Here is a 23,934-nt window from a genome sequence, read left to right as displayed (position 1 = left end):
TTAAACCACCCCCCAACCCTCCCCCCATTAGTGATAACGAAGTAGCCCTTCAATGGAACTTGCCATGCTCTTTCGTTGCCTTGATAATTCTAAGTGCCTGCTCATAATGAATACCAAGTGGAGACCACCAGCCCTTGGTTGCTTCAAGCTGAACTTTGATGGAGCTGCCAGACTTGGTTTGGCAATGGGTGGAGGAATTTTAAGATCTTACACAAGGGAGTTAGTGGTTGCTTATGCTAGCAATTTGAATGGTTGCTCCAATAATCAAGCTGAAGGCATGGCCTTGCCCCGGGGCCTTCGTATTGCCCTCTCTAATGGCATTTGGCACATTGTCATAGAGGGGGACTCTAAACTCATCATTGATGTTGTTAAAGGTCTAAACAGAATCAACTGGTTGATTGATAGTATCATCAGAGATACCCTCAAACTCCTCTCTGGTTTTGATTCATTTTCATTGGGCCATGTTTACAGGGAAGGTAATAGGGTTGTTGATGCTTTAACGACACTTGGGCTTCCTGGGCAGGGTCTCAGATGCTAGAGGAATTTGAATTCCTCGCCTCTCAATGTCAGACTACTCCTTCAAGGAGAGTATAGAAATCCAATCTCCCATGGATACCCACCTCCCTGATTTTACTTGCTCTTTCCATCGGGCTTGCATGTATCTTCGGAAGAGGGAACTTTCAAATTTGAAAAGTCTCAACTTTATGCTGACTGGCACTAATGATCATATTATGTGGATTGCCAACGAGGCCACGAATTGCGATGTCCACCTCACCATCATTTGTTGGAATTGCTTCTACTTGTATCTTTTAATGATGTAGTTCACTTGAGCCACAACACATGTGAAACCTATGGAGATTTGTGCACTCAAAGAAAGAATTGGGCATGGTAGGACACACGAGTGTCCTACTAATGATTACTCATTAAGCCCCGATTACAAGGAGGTATATTCAATTTCCAATGTCACTTCAAAAGGCTGGAGTTACCTTTTGCACGCTTCTCTTTGTCTGAAGGGTAATTATGACAGATATTCTATCGACGACTTACATGATCACCAAAATTTTTAACATTTATGTTAAAAATAAGCTCATTTTAAGAAAGCATTGGTGTTTACTTATCTTCTTTGCTACTGAGTTCATGTCTAGGGCACAAGAAAAAGCTTTGGTCACCAACACTGGTAATCTTGCCATGGGAGGTGATAGGGTTCATTTTGAGCCAAATAAACCCGACAACTTCAAGAAGGATGTGGTGGTTTGGAACTACTGTGTTGAAGGTGGGGTGGCAAAGTTCATGGAAAACCTGTGTGGGCACAATGAGCAACTCTCCGTCCAATTTGCAATCTCATGAAAAAATCGTAGAGTGGTTGTTGGGGAGATTTCCTTTGAAGTCACTGAGGAAACTATTGCCTAGGCGACTGACCTATCTCTGGAGGGAAGATGATCGAAGCAAGCGAGTCATGTGGCTAACAACAAAGGACTCAACCAATTTTTCAAAGGGAAGGAGGTTCCGGTTAAACTTCAAGGCGGTTTTGCCAGAGAAGAGCTCAAATACCTGTGGGATATTTTATGTTTGATGATTATGAAGTGTTTTACTCTTGAGGGCCTCCATAAAATTTTCTATTACTACCATTTGCCTTTGTTAAATCATTTTAGAAACTATGTTTTTTTATGTTTGCCTTTCTATCTATTATATTTTATGGAGAATTCTATTAAAGAGGCCCTGAACCCAAAAAATGAGGACAAACCACCCATTCCCCTCCACCAGGGATTGATTTATAGGCTCTATTGCTACCACTTGGATTTATACCCTCCCAAAAACATAATTCTTATAGAACCCCCTTTGCATGCCTCTTATTCTTTGGCGACATTTGTGAGCAAAATGGCCCCTTCCAGATTTTTCCAGCTCTCCAATGAAGCTTTTGCTTCTTCTCTGATTCCCTCTTCCTCTATAACTATCATTGAGTTGAGCCCTCCCACCTTCCCTTCCCCCTATATTGTGAAGGATAAGAAACCCTCTTGCTCAAAGGGTAAAGGTAAATCAACTGGCAAATGTAAACAACTTATGATTGATAATTCGAGCTCTCAAGAATTGGAGGATGAAGACCGGGTGGTGGAAATTGAGGGTAGAAGGTCCTGCAAGCTTGCCTCCTAGGGTGCATGTGAGAAGAGGGATGAGACCTAGAAAAATGCTGAAATTGAGGAGGACCTTGAGGAGGGTGAGGGTGGCGATATTGCAAATGAACTTGTGGGAGATGAGGTTGACACCCAAAATTTGAACTTTGACAACATGGATGACCCTGCTCCCCCCATGTGACTTGATGATTTGAACATAACCAATGAGAAAGCTGCTAAGAATTTGGATGATAGGGCCCCAAAGAGCTTTATGCAAAATATGGACCCTATTATCAAGATGGCTTCATAATTAGTCATGGTGCCCAGAATGATGAAGATGTTGCTACAGAAAGATGGTGATAAGGACATAAAAAGCAACAAGAATAAGAACAAGAAGAAAAAAGAAAAGGGTCCCTGTCCTAAGGAGAAGGAACATTAGACAATGCAGAAGGATGAGGATGCAGAGCCCAAGGATCACCTTGGGAAGGACGAGCTGAAAGCCCTCAATTGTGATATCCGTGAGTTGAGGAACTGCTTCGACAACTTGGGGCCAAATGAGGAAATTCAGAAGCTAAAACAAGAAATTAGAGAGGTTAATAATAAGTTGGATAACAGGGACAAGCAACTCGTTAGCATCAACGAATTCTGCATTCAGGTTATGCATAGCTCGGCGCTGACTCTCCGCCTCCTCCATGACAGGACTGTTGATGATGATGCTGACAAACAGGCTAACCAGGAATTCTACAAGTTGCTCTCTTAGGATTGGGGAAAAGTCATATATATGACTGGGGATTGTAAAATGGTCCCTTAGGTCTTAGTCTGTTGATTGTTGCTAGGCCCCTGTTGCTTTATCTCTGTTAAACTTTCGTTGCAAACTTTGCTTTTGTAATGTTTTGATGCTGATAATGTACTGTTGATAGTCTATGACTATGTTAAAGATGACTATGTTAAAGATCAATGCCCTGGTTAATGCTGCTTTACTAATCAAAAACATTTTTAATTTTTTTTCTTCTAAAAATAGAATAAATATACTAATACTTTAGGGAAAGTTTATCCTTCAAAAGAAAGAAGATAAAAGTAAAAAGAGGGATGGAACGTTGGATTTGAGAATAGTGGGGTTTAAAGACAGATAGTTTAACAGTCGGATTAAGTACTCATACGAAAATTACAGAAGTACGCTTTAACTTAATGCTAATATTCAACAACACACTCCCTTTTTAAATACAAAACTATTCGTTGCTGTATACCGCCATTTTCTTTGTGTAGAGGTTTTGTTTGTTTTGCAGGAGGCTAACCATGGTGTGGGAGCTCGCACCGCTAAATTCTTCTTCAGGTACTTGTATCGTTACAACAGCTAAACCTCAATTTATTCCAAATTTCCAGTTACTTTTGGCAGAACTGTTCTTTGTGTTCGAGCTCTGCTATTGTATTTAGCTGGTCAATTATGATTCATGATTCGTTGATATGATATAATTTCAACAAGCTTTGTATGCAGTTTGCATCTTGAAAGTCGTCCGGAAAAGAATTATTTCGCTGGGTAAGATTCAAATTTTAATCATTCTAAACCGATGCCTAGTAGGGCTTTAATCATTCTAAACCGATGCCTAGTAGGGTAGGGCAACGTTTTTATGCTGTGTGTGAGAGGTAACGGAATTGGGATTTACTGTTCTCTGGCGGGAACAATGAAACCATTTCTAGCCAGTGACACTGTTCTTATATACTTTGATGAGGGAATTATTAGCACACACTGGGGGTGAGCTCGTTAAGCTTCCCAGAGGGCCGATGTTCGAACTAGGGTGAAGTTGAAATGCCAATTGTAGGAAATCTGATACTATAGCGAATTGTAGTGAATATTTGAGAGCAAATTCTTATGCATTTCTACATAGAATTATCGGAGCCGAATATTGAGCTGTGCATGTAAAAAAATGATCAGACATTAATTTTGTTTTCATTGCATCTAAAAGGTGCTATCTAGATCAGGTATACTGATAAAAGGAAGTAAACATTAATATTCCCTAATTGCAAAATAAAGGCATCCAGTTTCTGGGTTGACTTAGTAACAGACAAATCCATAGCTGTAATAATCTTATCAATCAGTTATATGCCTATATGGCTAGCTTACAAATAACTGTCCCAATTCAAGTCAACTGTCAAATAAAGTTGGAAAACTCTCTTTCCGGTTACGGAGGAGTGAGACTATTGATATTTGGTTTTGAATTGTGAGACTTGAGGCTAAAATTTAATCCTCTGCTTATAAACCCCATTTGAAACATATCCTTGGAGAAAATTTTCAGCAAGGGAGATACTATTGGTGTTGGAAATAAGCCACACCCGGACCAACGATGGACTGGTCCAAGAGGGGCCAGTAGCTCAGTGGTAGAGCACTCCAGCAGCGTATGGAAGGTCCTAGGTTCGAGTCCTAGCTGGTCCATGTCTCAACATGGTATCAGAGCCAGGTCCAGCCTAGGAGCCCCAAGCACATGAGAGGTGTGGCTTAAGGGGGGCTGTTGGTGTTGGAAATAAGCCACACCTGGACCGACAATGGATTGGTCCAAGAGGGGCCAGTAGCTCAGTGGTAGAGCACTCCAGCAGCGTATGGAAGGTCTTAGGTTCGAGTCCTAGCTGGTCCATGTCTCAACAAATACATTGGCTGCCTCACCTAAAGTGAATTGAGTAGTGCTCCTTGGGGACGCATGCCCTGCCCTAAATGACCTTGTTCCCTATAGGGTACATTTTGGGGATGTGGGGATGGGTAGGAAACGCCCCCACCCTGTCTCCTTTTTTATCAAAATATAGGAAACGTCCTTGGGATGCCAGAAAATTTGCAGAGTATGTTAGGGGACGGCTATTTGTCTCCATGATGGCGTAGGGACGTCCAAATGCCCCCCATTTGTCCCGAGGATGAGTAACCATCCTCTAACATACTTGGGGTTATTTTAGTAATTTTTGAAATAACTTGCAACCTTTCAAGACTTGTTTGGTTTTTGACATGCCCATGTAGGATTTACAAAAAGAAGAGAAAATGGTGTGCACTGCCATGAAGGTTTGTGTGGTTTTGAATGTTTTAATAGACAAATGATGGATCATGATCACAAGATATACAAAATACATATCCCTAGTTGCAAATCTCTACATCTTCACAATCAAAGCCACAATTAAGGATTATCTTGTTTCGTACATTGGACAACTTGTTTGGTATACAAGGATTGTCGTAGACAAAGTTGGCATGCTATAGTCATTTTACTGCTGAATGTATCAATCCTATCAATTAGTATCAATGTACAATCATGCACTGTACAGACAACTCATAGAACAATCCCATCTATTAGTATTCCAACTAAGGTCAAACCGGAACATAACTAGTTATCTTAAAACGTAATCGTTCCTCTTCATTAATGAGTTTGACAACAAAACATGTAGTTTTGAAGGCTTCAAGAAATATTTAATAACAAATCCCTCACTTGAATATACACACAAGTAAAGCATGTCTTTATTAGCTCATGTTCAGATCAATATATAAAGAACATCATAAATATTACTCAATTATCCATTCTCACAAATGTTCTATACTAAGTTACCGGTTCCGGTTCGGATTCAGGTTCGGATTCGGGTTTGGATTTGCGGATTCGGCAAAAAAAATAAATTTGGGGGTATGGGTACGGGTTCGTTCGTACATATATAGATATTTTTTAATTTTTTTATATATATATATATGTTCAAACTTCAAACATCAAAATTATATATGTTCGCAGTTCAAACATACAAATATTAAGATTAAAAATTTTGTTTTTTAATTGTTTTTATTTGTTTTCTAACCCGTGGGCCCCTTTTTTGGGAACCCACGGGCCTGGGTTCACTCGGGTCCTCCTGGGTTCGACCTGGGTCCCACCCGAAGGACCCACAGGGAACCCAGCCGCCTGGGCAGGACCCGGGTGGGACCCAGGTCGAACCAGGCTCGGACCAGGACCGGGCACGGACCAGGACCAGGATCAGGACCCAACCATTTTTGGCAAGAACCGGTAACTGAGGTTCTATATTGTTTATGATGAATTCTTTATCAATATTATCATATGAATATTTGAAATTTCCTTACATTTTAAAATTTCCATATTTTTTTAATAGTAGTTTCTTGCTGGCTATAAAAAAAAAAGGAAAACATTAATAATAAATCGCCCACTATTAAGTAGATTGATATATAGAGAGCGGGGGTGAATTAGTATATGCCAAATATCAACTTCAAATCCAATTCATCATTAGGATCATTGCTGAATCTTACTTAACATTAAAGCAGCTAACCAAAAAGATAAACACAATCACACATCAACACATATGAACACTAGATATACGTGGAAACCCAGAAGGGAAAAATCACGGAGAGAATAGCTGCTTGGATCTATTGCCCAAATCCAGCCTCACCGAAACAAATAAAGAAGTTACAAATTTTAGTAGGTACCAACCCACAGGAATTACAACCTCACTTGGAGACATTAATCCCTAATTACATTTGCAGGCACCACCCTACAGGAGACACCAATCCCCTATTCTTGGATCTATTGCCCAAATCTAACCTCACGAATCAAATAAAGAATTTACAAATTTTAGTAGGCACCAACCCATAGGAATTACAACTCGAGATGGAGACACCAAATCCCAATTGCATTTGTAGGCACTAGCCTACAGTAGACATCAATCCCCAAATTCAAGAACCGAGCACCAACTCAAAAAATGAGGCACCGACCTCAATTACAATAAGATATATGAAAGATATGTCATGCAGAGCTTCAAGGTTGAGTCTTCAACATCTCTCTAATCTGATCTGCTTTAAAACGCTCTCACAGTGTACATGAGATCTGCATTTTAATTTGAACACTTATACAAATTGAGTAGATAGCTTGCACAACCTTTTCCATTGTTGTTTTCTACCCACATACGCACACTTTGGAATGAATTTGATCTGCATTATATATGCACCCCAACATTAATTACATCCTTAAGTTGGCCAAAAACATATTTACAATACCTGCAAGTTGGCCACATGAATAAACCTTAAAACAAACGTTTAATAGGTCTGGTCCTAAACTCAACATGTTACACTAGTAGTGAGATCATGCTATGCGTAACCCAACACAAACTTTATTGGTCCTAAACAACCTTCACATGTTTCCTCCAACTGGCGTAGGTTAAAATACTCTGGCTCATTCATTAGGAACATAAGCACAAATAGTGAACTAGCATTGTGAGCACACCGTCGAGTATAACTTTCCTTCCTCTTGAGCTCCACCTTTAAAACTTGAATAGATTTATGTTTGTGTGTAGGCTTACTTGTCTTCCAAATCTCAAGTCACAAAATATCATTGCGGTAGAATGTGGTACAAAACACAATGTTATTGCCATTAGATGCACATACTATATCTGAGCAACAAACCTTAGAAACATACCACAAACACTTCTAGATCACTGCAACCAACTGAAATTGCTACATGAAGATACTAATGACATTCTACTAGGAAGATGTCCACATAGTTTGACTCTGTCCTTGCAAAACATAGATGCTTTAACATGACATGACGAAAGTAATATAAATTACAGCAACCTTCCGGATACCTTGACATCAAAAGGAACATGATGATAATACTGACAACACCCATGATATACACCTTTGACACCAACGACAACACAATGTTCAACACCACTTTATGAATGCTTTATCAATGTTATCATACGAATATTTGAAATTTCATTATATTTTAAAATTTTCTTATTTTTTCAGTAGCCGTCTCTTGCTGTCCCCTGTCATCCCCTAAAAAATGGCAAAAGAAAAAAAATCCTTGTATCAGAAACACATCCTGCCATCCCCTGCCATCCCCATCTTGGAAACATGGGGGAGCGTAAGATACAAATGACTTGGGGATGGCATCAAGTAGTAGGAGTTGCCCAGTTTCTCCAAATGAGGGAATTCTAATAGTTTAAATTTTGTGTACCTAGCAAGAGAGCATTTACAGGGTAAGATGCATTCTCTTGCAATTGGGTGTAATGGGGATTGCTTGTCCTTTTGAGATTGCTGCATATACCCTGCTTAGAAGTTGATCTGCAACTTGTTGTGAGGTATTCACACATCGCCCCATTGCAAATGGGGACTCCCCACTTTTTGCTTTCTCCGTTGTGTTAGAGTCTTTGCTATTAGTCTTTGCATTGAAGGGATAGAGTTTCTCAAGTATCTAGAAGGTCATCATGTCAGTTTGGTCTCGTGAGTGGAGTGAAGTAAGACATCAAGTGTTGCAAAAATGATTTGTAGATGAAGGACTTGAGATTGAACAAACTGAGCAAAGTCAGGTGAAAGGACTAAGTCAAAAATCTTTCCTAAGGAGGCGTACCTTGCTCCCTCGCTGGAGCGAAATTTGCCCAAGTACCTTGCTAAGGACATAGACTCCCGTACCTTGCAAAGGTCCTAGAGCGAAATTTCACCAAGGTCATGTCCTTGCTAAGGTCCCAGAGCGAACTTCCTCCATAGGTGTTTTTAAGGGTCGAATTGATGGTGCTTTTATGTGGAAAGATTGGAAAACTTGAGCTCAAAACCAACCAAGTGAAAGAAGATTTCCAAAGTCATGTCCTTAGAGAAGTCTTAGAGCGAGTTTTGTCCAAAACATGTGCGTAACTTCCGAAGGACACAGAATGAACTTAGACTTATTGATGTACCTTCCTAAGGGTCCAGAGCGAAATTTTGCTAAGTTGGGCGAATTTGTTCAAGCATGTACCTTGTTGAGATTTGAGATCAAAACTAGTAAGTCTTGAACCTTCCAAAGGACATAGAGCAAAATTTTCCTTCAAGTCTTGTCCTTGGAGAGGTCCAAGAGCGATTTTCAAGCCATGTCCTTGGAGAGGTCCTGGAGCGAACCTTGACCTTGTCCTTCCAAAGGACATAGAGCGAACTCTACACCTTGACCTTGTCCTTCCAAAGGACATTGAGCGAACATTTTCACTCAACCATGTACCTTGCTCAAAGCTTGGGGTGAATTTTTTTATCAAGAGATATGTACCTTGCTTCAAGATTGGAGCGAATCTTTTAGACCCTGTCCTTGGGAGAGTACATGGAACGAATATTTTAGACCCTGTCCTTGGGAGAGGTCATGGAGTGAAATTTCTTACTTGACCCTGTCCTTGGGAGAGGTCATGGAGCTAAATTTCTTACTTGACCCTATCCTTGCTAAGATCCTAGAGCGAATTTTTATTTTAGGTTATGTCCTTGCCAAGGTCAGAGAGCGAATTTCATCATGCCCCTACCAAGGTCCTAGAGCGAATTATTTCCAATTGATGTACCTCCCGAAGGTCTTAGAGCAAATTTCAACACAAGGTCACGTACCTTAGAAAGGACATAGAGCGAATTTTTATTTTAGGTCCTGTCCTTCCAAAGGACATAGAGCGAATTTCATTTTTGAGTCTTGTCCTTGGAAAGGACCTAGAGCGAAATCCTTATCAAAGAGTCTTGTCCTTGCTAAGGACATGGAGCGAACTTTTTTACCTTGACCTTGTCCTTGCTAAGGTCCTAGAGTGAACTTGACCTTGTCCTTCCAAAAGACCTAGAGCAAACTTATTTCAAGATGGCGTACCTTCCTAAGGACATTGAGCGAAATTCCTTGGATAGGTCCTAAGGCGGATGTTGAATTGATGACCTTGGAGAGGACATGGAGCGAAATTTTTCAAATCATGTACCTTACTCCAAATCAAGAGCGAATTTTTGCATTTAGCTCCCGTACCTTGCCAAGGACATAGAGTGAATTTTATTTTAGGTCTTGTCCTTGCCAAGGTTAGAGAGCGAAATTCTTATCAAGAGTCTTGTCCTTCCAAGGGTCCTAGAGCGAATCATGTGTGTACCTTCTGTTGTGACGTATTCACACATCGCCCCATTGCAAATGGGGACCCCTACCTTTTTTGCTTTCTAGGGTTTGTTTTCTAGGTCTTTTAGGGTCCTGTCTATTAGCCTTTGCATGCTGAGTGTTGCCAGAGGGATCAACTAAGATAGCAGGCTCTGTTTTAGCTAAAGGTGGGTCAGTGGATGCTCCGGGTTAGGGTCATCTTTGAAAGTCTTCCTTAGGACAAGGTTTTTCTCTTGTTGCTAATTGTGTCTTGTTTGAGTTTCAGGAGGTCAATGAAGCTTGGTGAGTGAATATCATCTTTGAAGGTTTGAGTTAGGTCAAATTGGTGAGTGATGAAGTCTGGAATGTCATCTTGATCTTCAAATGTCCTGAAATTTGGCTAAGCCTGGAATGTCATCCTGATCCTGAAATTTGACTGTCTGGAAAATTGAAGAATCCTCCAAAAACTAGATTTTGCATTATAACTCCTGGAGGTCCGAAACCACTCTCAAACGTCCTGACAGTATATATAGAATATAACTTAAAGTATTCACTTATACTTAAATGTTATATTCCATATATGAATCCTGACGGAGAGACCAAAATGTCAAATTTCGCTTCTGACCCTTCCAAAGGGTCCAGAGCGAAATTCTCCATAAGACATTCTACTTTGAACCCAAACTTGGAACTAACTCATTCCCAGGCATTATTGAGGGCAAAACACTTGTTTGGATGAAGAAATGTGAGAAATGAAGTCAAGATTTGAGCTTAAATGTGAATTTCACTCTTGACCCTTCCAAAGGGTCCAGAGCGAAATTCTCCCTAGACACTATTTTCTCCCTTGTTTGGGCTAACATCCTTGTTCCTTGGACATGGTGGGGGTAGATTGATATGTTCTTGCCTCAGGGAGTGATTGAAAGCATTGAGGAATGAAGATTTTGACCTAAGACATGGATTTCGCTCTTGACCCTTCCAAAGGGTCTAGAGCGAAATTCATATTTCCTCTATTTTGCTCTTTAACTTGACCAAGTTTGGAACTTCTAAGGCATGGTTTGGAAGACTTGGATGCATACTTGCCTTGGAGAGGAGATTTGAGGCGATGAAATGATGGAAATCAACCTGGAAGGAGAATTTCGCTCCTGACCCTTCCAAAGGGTCCAGAGCGAAATTCTCCATTTGACCTTCTTTTTTGCCTTAGGCCCTAGGTTAGCCTTGTCTGGAGCTAGTTTGATGGTGGATTGCCTTGATTATGATGAAAGGACCTTGAAATTGATCAAGTTTGAGAGAGAATTGGATAAATGAAGTGGAAAATCAACCAAGAATGAGGATTTCGTTCCTGACCCTTCCAAAGGGTCCAGAGTGAAAATCCCCATAACTCTCATTTCCTTCCTAGTTTTGGCCAAGTGTTGGTTTCTAAGGCATGATGGAAGGTGGATTGATGTGTTCTTGCCTTGAGAGGTTGTTGAAAGCATTGGAAGATGAAGATTTTGCCTAAAGGATGAAATTCGCTCCTGACTCTCCACCCAAGGAACAAGGTTTGTAGCCTAAGCAAGTGAGCAAATGAGGTTTATAATGAATTTTGCTCCTGACCCTTCCAAAGGGTCCAAAGCGAAATTCATTATAAACCTCATTTGCTCACTTGCTTAGGCTACAAACCTTGTTCCTTGGGTGGAGAGTGATGTATTTTTGCCTTCCAGAGAAGATTGGAGTTGAAGAGATGAAGAGTCAAGCCTAGAGTAGGAATTTTGCTCCTGACCCTTCCAAAGGGTCCAGAGCGAAATTCCACAAAACCACTCTTTTGTCCCAGTTTTGTGCCAAGTCAAGTGTGGGTTAGGGTGAGATAGGATTGGATATGTCTTTAGGGATGACTTTGAGTTGCTAGTGATCAATAAATTTGAAGGAATTGAGCAAAAACTAGGATTTCGCTCTTGACCCTTCCAAAGGGTCCAGAGCGAAATTCCTAAGATCACCTATTTCCCTTGCAAATCAAGTCAAACTTTTGGTTTTTATGGCCTAGAGAGGAATTGAGTAACGTTTCCTTGACCTTTGAGGTGAATTGAAGTGGAAGAGTGAAGGAATGAGCTCAAGAACAAGGATTTCACTCCTGACCCTTCTAAAGGGTCCAGAGCGAAAATCCTAAAACCTATTCTATCTTCCAAAATTTGTGTCGAAACAAGTCTTGATCAAGATGAGATAAGTTGGGAGATGCCCCTAGGATTGCCCTTGAATGGATTTTGGCCACCAATGACCAAGATTTTGAGCTAGGAGAAGGATTTTGCTCCTGACCCTTCCAAAGAGTCCAGAGCGAAATCCTAAATAGGTCCTGGCCCTGGCCATGGTTTTGAGCGAATTTCTCCTTTCTAGCCATTTTGAGGTCAAACAAAGTGTTGCAAGCATGAGAGAATGATCCAAAGGGAGAGTCAAGGGGGAACAGAGTGAGAAGAATGGAGCTAAGCAAGAGAAAACAAGCAAGGAATGAATTTTGCTCCTGACCCTTCCAAAGGGTCCAGAGCGAAATTCTTCAAACCACCTATTTTCTCCTTGAGTGAAGCCAAAAATTTGATCCCTATGGCATGGTTGAAGGTGGAGTGAGGTATTCTTGCCTTGTAAGGTGAATTGAAGTGAAGAAAATGAAGGATTAAGTCAAAACAAGAATTTCGCTTCTGACCCTTCCAAAGGGTCCAGAGTGAAATTATCAATTTCGCCTAATTTGCTCATGATGAAGGTCAAGTTGTGGATTCCTAGCCTTTGGTGAAGAGAAGGATAACATATGCTTGCATTGGAAGGCATTTTGGAGTAGAGACATGATGGAATTTATCCTAAAATGCAAATTTCGCTCCTGACCCTTCCAAAGGGTCCAGAGCGAAATCCTTAAAAACTCCATTTTGCTCCAATTTTGCATCAAGCTTGGTGTTGGTTGAGATTGAGGGCATCCTTGGACATGTATCTGAGCAAGTATGGTCACAAAGTGAGAAGAATTTGAGCCAAGAATGCAAATTTCGTTCCTGACCCTTCCAAAGGGTTCAGAGCGAAATTCCTAAGTGGTCTACTATTTTGCCCAGGTCCTTGAGCAAAACCTTGTCCTTGGCAATTTTGGTGGTGAATGACTTGATCTTGGTGAGGTAATGTTGAAAATAAGGTCTGATTGAGCAACTTTGTCAAAATTCGCTCCTGACCCTTCCAAAGGGTCCAGAGCGAAATTTTTATAGGGCCTGCCACTGGGGAGAATCTTGAGCAAACTTCATTTTAATCTCTTCTTGTTGATGATTTAAGGTAGGAAATGCTATGTTAGAATGAATTCATTGTGTGTCCTTAATCACCTTTTGGTTGGTTTTGCAGATGGAAGAAGACTAGGCCAGGGCAAGGACGACCTCTTCCAGTCCATCATCATCAAGGACGTTCCACATGCACAAAGAGAGGACTCAAGGTGCTTTGAAGCGTTGGAAGACTAGGGGTGTTCAAGGAGTTCAAGTTAGCCTCAAGACCTCATTCTACCACAAGATGACAAAGAAAGGCTTTGCCAACACTTCAGGGCGAGATATGCTACTAGAGAAGGAAGACTTGACAATAAGGAAGCCTGGTCAAGCAAAGGAAGTACATCATTCATCATATCAAAGACAGAGGAGGATCAACCAAGACACAAACGTCAGACAAGGTGGCATCCCAGTCATTGCTCCTCCAGTCGGATTGGTCCACCTCAGCGTGTCCAGATTCAATGTACCTGACTCATCGGGGACAACACAAACTTCGAGGCACCTACCCTTGCTTCCTATTGGTCCTCACTTTTGGAATGTAATTTTCTCATTGGCTAAGGAAGTTTGTTGTAACAAACCCTAATTAGGGTTTCTATCTTGTAATCCTAGCCATTGATTCTAAGTCAATCAGAGCCGTTTGTTTGTAAAGAGCTCCCTATATAAAGCCTTGGCTCCTCATTTGTAAAGGTTAATAGTTAATAGTGAATAGTCAGAGAGTAGGAAATAGTTAGAGTAGAGTAGAAAGAGAAGGCAAAGATTGTTGCCAAGATATTGTTGCAAAAGACTTGTAAACTTCATTGAAGAAATGGCGAATTCTATGGGTCGATTCAACAATTTGCATGGTCTCTATACTTCTCAAATTTGATTTCTTGTTATTAGGTGAATGGAAGAAATTTGTATGATCAACGGTGAAATTCGTATATCCATACTACTAGCGGTTTGTTGATTGCAGACTTGCCTTGCGTAGTCAACTGAAATCATTCAGCTTAAGCTTAACTTCAATTAGTGCTTCTTCATTGATATGCATCAACCTGACGGTGTCCATGCTTGTAGCGGTGATCTAAACATCATAAAGCTTTCCTCAGAAGATCGCACTAATCTTGTGGAGATGATCCTAGAATGTCAAAGCAAGATTTAGTTAGAATTTCATCAAAGGTCATTCATTGCTCTTACGTTCTGAGTGTTAGAAATAGATCCCGTTCCAACCCTTATCCTTTTTCCTTTTTTTAAAATCAAGGGCCAGTGAAATTCCACGTTCCAGTAATATTCAAAGCAAATCAGACGTTCAGGTCGTCGAAAGTAAGTTCCCTTGTGATTCCAGCAAAATCACATCGTACCGCAAAGAGCTTATCCACACGTAGAGAACCTACATATCAAAACCTTGGAGTTACTCCGACTGATCCTTCGGTGAGATCTTCAGCAATCGTGAAACTTTGTTCAAGAGAGGATAAGGTACCTTTAGGTATTTTATTCTGTGTTTGGTCGTGTTCAAAAAACACATCAACACCTTCCCAAGGACCCAAAGCTAAATTCCCAAAGGTAAGCATTTTGGCACCAAAACTTATTCAAATTCGAATTGCTAAGAAGAAGAGGTCTGATCTGTTAAGTCGGCCAGCATCAAGGAAGACAATTTATTTTTTTGTTTGCATTAAACCAAGTCGACCTTATACCCAAGAGTCACATCTTTACCCTAAATCACATATATAAGAGAGGTCAAAAGGATCATTTTAACATCAACTCAAAACACAACTCCTCTCTAAAGCGAATTTTGTCAGAAGGTCAGCAAATTACTCCAATCATACATCGAACTTCATCAAGCATTAGCAATCTTCAATCAGCACATAAGCGAATTTCATCAGAATATAGATGAATTGCTTCAGCACAAGGGCAAATCAGACTTTGAAGGTGCAGACCTGATGATCAAGGAAGACAGATTTCATCATTAGACAACCCAGATTTGCCCTAGGACATTAAGTTCACCTTCCAGACAGTGAATCCAGTTATCAAAAGGAGCAATCTCCCCTATAGAAACACATATGAGACCTGCAACGTATAGAATAAGAGATAAAGTCAAAATGGGAGTGTGTAAAGGTTATAAATCATGTGAGATTGATGCCCATTTGTTTGTTTTGCAGGAGGCAAGGAAAGAAATCAAATGGGCCAGGTTGAAGGAAGACCGGAACAAGGATCTCAAGGAGAAAATTTCAACACCAAGGACAAGATACAAGGAAGACCTCTTCAAGAAGCTCCATCAACATCAAGAACACCTTAAGTGCATGAAGAAGACTCAAAGTGCTACTAGATCATAAGATGGCAAAGGAGAGATCATACAACCATCATGAGGCAAGATGAGCAATCAAAAGATGAAGGAATGACTTGACCGTGACAAATACTCCTTATCACCACTATGCAAGATCAAGAGGCTTCATCAGCAAACAGTAGAGCATCAAAGAAGGATAACCTACATAATGGAAGGATGTTTTACAATCTTAAATTCCCTTCAGGAATCCAAGAATTGAAGTCAGTATGACGAAGAGCTACATTCAATCAGGTGCACCATTCATCAAGTATGTCAAAAAACGAAGGAGGATCAACCAAAGTCATCACAAGACCTACATCGAGCACGATTGAAGAAGCATATAGTTTCAGAAGAATTTATCAAAGTTTGCTTCTCATCATCATCATCACATTGAGCAACTGAATAATGTTGAGTATCAAGAGATATCTCTCAACATCTCTTCATGATGATGAATCAAATCAAGACTATGAAGTGCAAGATAAAGGTGGAATCCTAGTCATTGCCCCAGTCACTACCTCCACCAATCGGAAAGGTTCCACTTCAACACGTCCAAGTTCAATGAATCAAGCTCATATATGAAGGCGCAAACTCCAATGTACCTACCTTTGATATCTATTGGTCCAAGCTCATTGAATGTAATTTTCTCATTGGCTAAGGAGAGTTGGTTGTAACAAACCCTAATTAGGTTTCATTGTAAAATCTTGGCCATTGATGGAGAATCAATCCTGGCCATTCATTGTAAATTAGCTCTCTATATAAAGCTCAAACTCTTCATTTGTAAAGGTTAATAGCTAATAGTTAGCTAATATTGATTATGATAGAATAACAATTAGAATAGAAGTTAGAATAGGAGAAGGCAAAGATTGTTGTCAAATCCTTGTTGTAAAGAACAATTGATTTCATTGAAGTTATAGTGAATTTGATTTGTTATTTCAACAACTCGCATGGTCTTTGCTTCTCAATTTATTTTTCGTGTTGATTAGATTGAATGGAAGAAATTGTTGAATGAATTTGTGTGGAATTCGTTTTGTCCATACCACTAGCCTCTTGCTAATTGTAAGGGTGCCTTGCATGGTCAATTGGAGTGATATGAGCTTAACTTCGAATCGTTATACGTCCAATTGCTTATGCATTAACTTGAATGGTGATCAATGTTGATGGTAATGATTTGAACATCTTTGAAACATCCTTAGAAGATTGCATTGAGCTTGTGTCAAATTGTTTCAAACTCGAGCTAGTTTAGGACAAACAACATCACCATATAGCAACATCAGATGATCGAGTTCCAGCAAATCAAGCATTCAGGCATTCAAACGTAAGCCCCCTTGTGATTCCAGCATAATCACATCAAACCAACAGAGCTTATCCACATGTAGTGGCCCTACATTCATGAACCTTGGAGTCTTCTCAAGTGATCCTTAAGCTAATCTTCAACATTTGAGAGATTTTGTTCAAGAGAGGATAAGATACTTTTTGGTATTTTATTCTGTGTTCGCATGTGCATAAAAACACATCAACACAACTCAGTTTTGAAGTACTGCATGATAATAAGTATGGATTAGCTCATCTTTTGGTCAATGGTAGAAGTTGAATACTATTTAAAGATTTTGAGCAACAATTTGGATGATGCAAGCATTTGTTGTTGCATATGTTATTGTGGGCGGAATGTATCTAACAAGAACATTTTTGTCAACCCTAGATTCTTTAGCATGTTTACAAAATGTGTTGAAACCTTGACAAATGATGGAATGTTCCACTAGTGGTTGAAATTTCTTGTTGACACAAATGTCCAATTCTAAAGCAAGTGAGTTGATAGCACTGATGATGAGCCTTTGTGGTGCAGATTTCTTAGGGACAAGTTTTTTTATTATCTTTGGGTCCAATAAAGTGGTAATGATAGCTTTAAAGATGTTTGTGATGGTATTAATGATATTCTTGTGGATCTGCTTATAGCTTTGTGCTGAAAGGAGCTTCATGAATGGATTATTATAATCTTTTCTATTTGTGAAGATGTTTTCATTCCCTTTGTCAGCTCTTAAGAATTATGAATTCAAGGTTATTGTTCGGATTCTTGGAAACCCTAGAGTCTTCCCTCACGAGGTGTGGCTCCAATGGTCGTGCAGTATAAACAATTGTGTCTGTTTGTTGTTTGATCTTGTTCATTATCTTGTTAAACATACTTCTAATTTCTGCTTAAATGCTGCATAGTATTTTTGTCATGTGGATTCTTCTTCAGAGAAATAGGAAATTCATTTCTTTTTCCAAAATGCCATGACCATGCTTGTCAACTGTGATATCAGACAAGTTGACTACACACTTCATTTTACTTTGCATCTCCTTTTCTTTGTTGTTGAGACATGAATTACAAGCCTTGGCAATTTGTCATGTTCTCAAAAATCAAATATTCTTCAGTTCCTGTCACATGCCATATGCTTGAGGTGAGACTAATACTTTGGGATTGAAACTACGATCATTCTCCTTTTGGTTGTTGGATTTCTAACTCAGTTAGTGTTGTTCTTGCCTTGTTGATGTTATAGACACCATTGGACTTTCTAGAAATCAACACATCAAGAAAAAAAGGGCAATTGTTTTTGTTGACCTCCATTAATTGTGTATTTGATGTGTTAAGATTGTACATTCTTAGATGCCCAAAATATTCACAAGACTCTTCCTCCACTGTGGCTATTTTTTGTTGGTGCTGTAAAAAATCCTTAGCCCCAAAAAAGGTTTCAAGTGAGATAAATTAAGCACCTTCTATTCTGGTATTCTATTAACAAATTGAAAACCATAGACGATAAGGGTGATCCTATGTATATGTTGTTTTGTCATGGAGCTCTCTCTTGAAGGTGAAAAATGTTGTCTCCAAGCAAGTTCTTAACCAACTTTTGGTTTCTTTGTTGATAAAGTTTGATACAACCTTGATTGCTTCATCATTTGAATTTTTGTGAAAGGCGAGGTGAAATCAAAACTGACAAAAGATCATTAGGTATTTTAAGCTTTCTCAACATATAAATTCTTTGTGATCGGTGGCCAGTAATTTATGTTTTTCTATCATAAGTAGATACATAATTAGCATATCATATAGCTTTTCTGCAACATAAGTATCATCTATACAAACATTTTTTTTTACTTCAATAAGACACCATTTATCTCTGAGTATGGACATTTTCTACACATAAAAAATTAAAAATAAATATGTATAAAAATCAAAGGAGACAAGGTAGTAAATGCAAATTCCGTGCCATAAATTCTGCATTAAAAATCAAAACATATCTTTAGGGGTAGGGCGATCCCCCTTTCAGGTGTAAAATCTGCTGCAAGAAGTAAGGACCCTTTCATGTGACTCGCTATTCAAAATACATAAATTTTTCACACAGAAAAATGGGTGATTATATTTCTAAATAGCCCACACCCAAATTCTAATGTAACTTGTGTCTGGAGGAAACCTTTATGCAATTTACTGTACTATAGATCAAGTTGCTCTTCTTACAAGATCAAAATTACAGATCTGTTACAGTTGTGTAAATATTCCCAAAACCATGATAGAAGATAAATGCCTTCCTCATGGATTTGTTTCCTTTGCTCGCAATTTTAAGCCAATTGTATGCATTTTTATTGCAAATCGAGGTAAGACTTTTAAAGCTGGCATACTCAATCTCCTTTTATTCGTCTTGTTTATCTATTCCTCTGAATAGTTCAGTTTGCAATGTTGCGCCTTTTTTAACCATATCTATATGCTGTCATGGACCACTTAGAGGATGAAGTTGGCTTGCCAAGTATTCTAATGCAATATTTGAGTGTTTACAATTGTGTACCAACTCTGTCAATGTCTTTCTTACAGTTTTTTTCTAATTATGTATTTTGTAGATTTGATTAATCAATATTAGCAAAAGCAGTGAAGTAAAATAATTCTTTTGAAGAATGACATAGTTTTCTTATTACAGGTGCTACAAGGTGCTATTTTACATCTAATGGAATATACACAGTTGGTCGGAAAGGTATAAGTAACTGACAAATCTTAGTGCGAACTTGGTAGAAATGTTTTCTTGTATAATTCTTTTCTGTATATCGAATGTGTTTGGGTTTTGACTTGAGACATGCATATTGTAAATGACAGGCCATGAAGAACATGGCATGGGTATAACTTAGGTTTTTCTGATATATCTTCTTTTTACATTTTATTAGAGATTTTATTAGGCTTTTTCAGTTTTCTTATGCAGACCTCCACCAAATATAATTTGATTTAGTTGAACTGGGCAAGATGCGATTTATTTCTTTCAGCAAAGATCACTTGCTAATGTATGAGTTATGCTTTTTCTAGGCTTGATTTTCAAATATGAAGTTATTTGCATAGATGGAAAACTCAGACTTGGCATGGACCCAGCAATCCAAAATCTTGACTTGGATTTAGGACTCAGCAAAAACTTGGCAAGGCATAACCGGATTGTACCTGCAGTCTTCTTGTCCATTTTCTCCCATTCATCTTAATTGACTATAGTGGCTTTCTTCTCATTTATAACAACCATCCATTGATCTCACTCCTCTAGAAGGTCCTTCTTTTTAAGTTTCCATAACTCATAGTTGGTTCCATTGAATTTCTTTTAATTCAACTGTGAAGTGGATGTAGCTACGGCTTCCACCCACAAATCTGTAAAATAAATTTACCAAAATCTAGCTGTAGTATGAAAAGATTTCCCTTTCCACCCATAGGCACCACAATTGGCTAGGCTTTGATACCAAATGTTAGGAATAAAGGTGAACACAAATAGAAATCTGAAATTCTGAGTACAAATCTGAAATTAAACCCTTATGATCATGATAAGCTATTCATCCAAAAGATTTTAATCATAGAATACCATTAATGGACGTTATGACAAAAAACAGCCATATAATAAAATCAACAAACTTCATAGAATCAACATATAACACTGGAGTTACGTAGAGAAACCCTTGAGGGAAAAAAACTTAAAGGAATGAGGCCAAGATTGCATTAATCTTCAAATACATGAGACATATACAACAATCTTCCTTCTACTCCCAATCCAGCAGCTTTTGTTTGCTTCTAAAACACCTCTTACATACACCATCGAAGAACCCCAATATATAGAGTTAAAGAGAAGGCCTTATGGGCTCAAAATGGGCACCCAAATCTGCTTCGTCAATTCCCCATGCTTTGTCCATTGGTTTTCCCTCCTTGGGGTGTGAAACAACATTCTAATTCCTTCCTTTAACTATATTTTCCTAGACACCAAACTTTGGAAGTTCAATAATCACATTTTTCTTTATTATTTCATCCTTTATCACTTCCTTTCTAGGCATCCACATGAGGGAATGAAAAACAAGGAACAATTAAATGACAATCACCACTTAACCCCTTCCTTCTGAATGCATCTATAACATTTAATTGTGACATTAATGCAAGGACATCTGATTTACGAGGATGATTGCACATTATATTAACATTCTCTTATTTGATATCATACATTCTAAATTCATTCATAGAAATACAAAAAGATTAAGTACTAGAAACAAGGCCCATGGCCTTCCTGCAACAACAAAACTTTTTTGTGCTAACTGGCTTGGTCAATGAATTTGCAACACTCTTTCTGGTGTCCACCTTCTTCATCATTACCTGTTTATTGTCAATCAATTCCCCATGTGTTGTCCATTGGTTTTCCCTCCATGGAGTGTGAAACAACATTCTAATTCCCTCCTTTAACTCTATTTTCCTAGGCACCAAACTTTGGAAGTTCAATAATCACATTTTTAATTATTATTTCTTCCTTTATCACCCCCTTTCTAGGCACCCACATGAGGGAATGAGAAACAAGGAACAATTAATTGACAATCACCCCTTAACCCCTTCCTTCTAGATGCATCTATAACATATAATTGTGATATTAATGCAATGACATGATTTATGAGGACGATTGCACCTTAGATTAACATTCTCCCACTTGATATCATACATTCTAAATACATTCATAGAAATACAAAAAAATCAAGTACTAGAAACAAGGCCCATGGCCTCCCTGCAAGAACATAACTTTTTTGTGCTAACTGGCTTGGTCAACGAATTTGCAACACTCTTTTTGGTGTCCACTTTTTTCAGCACTACTTGTTTATTGTCAATCATTTCTCGAACAAAATGGTCTTGAACATCTGCATGCTTTGTGCGAGGATTCTTTGCCAAACAAAGTGCACTTTGATTGTCACATCCAATTTGAATAGTCCTACAATCAAACCCGATACCTACACACAACCTCTGTAACCAAACTACCTCCTTGGAGGCATGTGTAGCAACAATATTCTCTACTTCAGCAGTGTCATGCCTCCACCATTAAGGCAACACTGTCTCACAAAACAGATCACAACACTCAAAGATTCCAGTCATTGCCCTTAAACGTGGGCAAAGGAAATAAAAGGGCTAGTCATCTATTATTATTCAATATTAATTGGCATTGATCTATTATTATGATTGTTCAAAATTAATTGGCAGTAATTCTTAAACAAGGGCGATTTGGCATGGAGATGCATCCTTTGAAAGGGGTGTGGTGATCATAAAAGTTGTGACTATTCATCCCAACATAAGGGAGAATCATTTGGAAGGCATTGAGTGGAAATTGAGGTATACAATACATATATGAGATAAATATTGATAATATTGCCAATAAAGAATAATATATAGGAATCCAATTTTAAGTAGAAATCAAGTTATTGTAGCTATTTGTAAGTAATTATATTGCATCTCTATTAGAGGTATTTATAGCAATTCATATAGCAAATTCCCTTAGCAATCTATTTTGAATTAACTATAAATGTCTTACAAATAGGAAGGACGACCAACCTTTCGCGTTCATGAGAGTTGAAGTATTGACCATTTTTCATCAAGTACGCCACCTTGAGATGGATGGATTGGAGGTCTTGCCATGCTCGTGGGTTGGGGGGCGAATGAGTGCTCTTGTGCTTGTTGAGGAAGGTAGTCTTCATACGTCTTATCAAACACGCCACCTCGAGATGGATGGATTGGAGGTCTTGCCATGCTCATGAGTTGAGAGGCAAATGGGTGTTCTTAGGCTCCATCGAGGAGGATAGGCAACTTTCAAGGTGGATTGAGGGATGGAATGTATCTAAAATCCTTCCATGCTCTCATAGTACAAGGACAAACATCCTTGAGATTAGGGTTTGTAAACATTTCCAACAAATTCCTAATATGGTTGATTATAGGAATATGCCTTGGAATAAATATTAATTATATTGAGGTATTTTGATTTAAATATGAATGATGCTTATATGAATTTATATGTTATCATGGATTCTTGATATCAGATGTTAATACTTTGTGGATTTAGATGTTATCATGAATTCTTAATACTTAATGGTTTTCAATATCAATCTCTATTAATTAATATTTTATTTAGGACCTAAACCACAATTATCTTATATAGTGCGTTACAATTGGTAATATATTTATTAAGTCATATTTGTAAATGAATTGCATTCTTAACTAAAGTCAGAATTGTTGTTGTAGGGCAAAAATTAGAATATACCAAGAAGTGACATTATAGGTAGTAGACAAAGCAACTGTGGTCTTGCCATGTGCTCATCCAACTCACTGCACCACCAAACATAGTAAAAACATAGCCACTAGTGGACCTTCTACTGTCAAGATCACCGGCCCAATCTGCACCAATATAGCCTTGTATGTCCAACATTTTATCAACACCATTAGAACCGAAATAAACCAAATAATAATTCGAAGCACCTTTCAAATATTTTAACACCCTTTTGACATATTTCCAATGTTCTCTTCCTGGGTTAGACATAGACCCGCTTTCCCACTGCTTGGGCAATATCTGGCCTAGTGCATACTGTTGGCACTTCCAAATTCACAAAATTTGAAGTGCCTGATATTTGCAAGATGGTCCCTGTAGCCAAAAATACCCTTGTCAATTCTACTCAAAGTGGTCTACTTTGACCATTAATATTTTGCAGCCTATTGATTGTAATGAGAAACCCCTTGTTAGTCATAGTGTTGTGACATATGTGAGTGCACTTGCTCAATTTCACAGTGTCAGGAACCAATTCGATAAATTTGCAATGCTCAAGGTTGTTGAGTTCATGAAGAAATTTAGTGTCTGCACTTTGCTGAATCTACCTTGGAGCCCATCTTTGACCATTAAAATTTTGTCACTCAGATGGAATCATGCAAATCCATTTGGTAATGAGATTTTCATGACATATGGCAACATGCCTGTTCAGTTATGTGATCTCCAGGTGAGTGCTGATACATTTTTTAATTGTTTTTTGATTGCTACTTGGCCCAAAATGTGTTCCAAAAAAGTTGCAAATTTCTTGAATTTGAGTGTGATCCACTTGATATTTTGGCCTCAAATGCCTCCATCTTCAGTTTCGGG

At 38.7% G+C, this 23,934-nt stretch overlaps 1 protein-coding gene across 5 annotated transcripts in view; it reads left to right on the top strand.

The window, feature by feature from the left end:
• The first annotated feature begins 3,227 nt into the window (after positions 1-3,227).
• The window catches only part of LOC131051837 (nibrin homolog), a 145,847-nt gene continuing 125,140 nt past the window's right edge, over positions 3,228-23,934 (top strand). For 2 of the 5 annotated variants that reach the window (XM_059207546.1, XM_057986442.2), the window contains exons 1-2: positions 3,232-3,444; positions 19,462-19,515. In XM_059207546.1, the coding sequence (XP_059063529.1) occupies positions 3,408-3,444; positions 19,462-19,515 (91 nt within the window). In that variant the 5' untranslated portion in view covers positions 3,232-3,407. Of the gene's footprint in view, positions 3,445-19,461; positions 19,516-23,934 lie in introns of all 5 variants that reach the window. The other 3 variants (XM_059207545.1, XM_057986441.2, XM_059207547.1) reach the window with 2 other exon arrangements.

This window comes from Cryptomeria japonica, chromosome 6 (assembly GCF_030272615.1).
Source record: "Cryptomeria japonica chromosome 6, Sugi_1.0, whole genome shotgun sequence".
Lineage (NCBI taxonomy): Eukaryota > Viridiplantae > Streptophyta > Pinopsida > Cupressales > Cupressaceae > Cryptomeria > Cryptomeria japonica.
The sequence above is the reverse complement of the archived record's forward strand: the minus strand, read 5'-3'. Positions and strand labels throughout refer to the sequence as shown.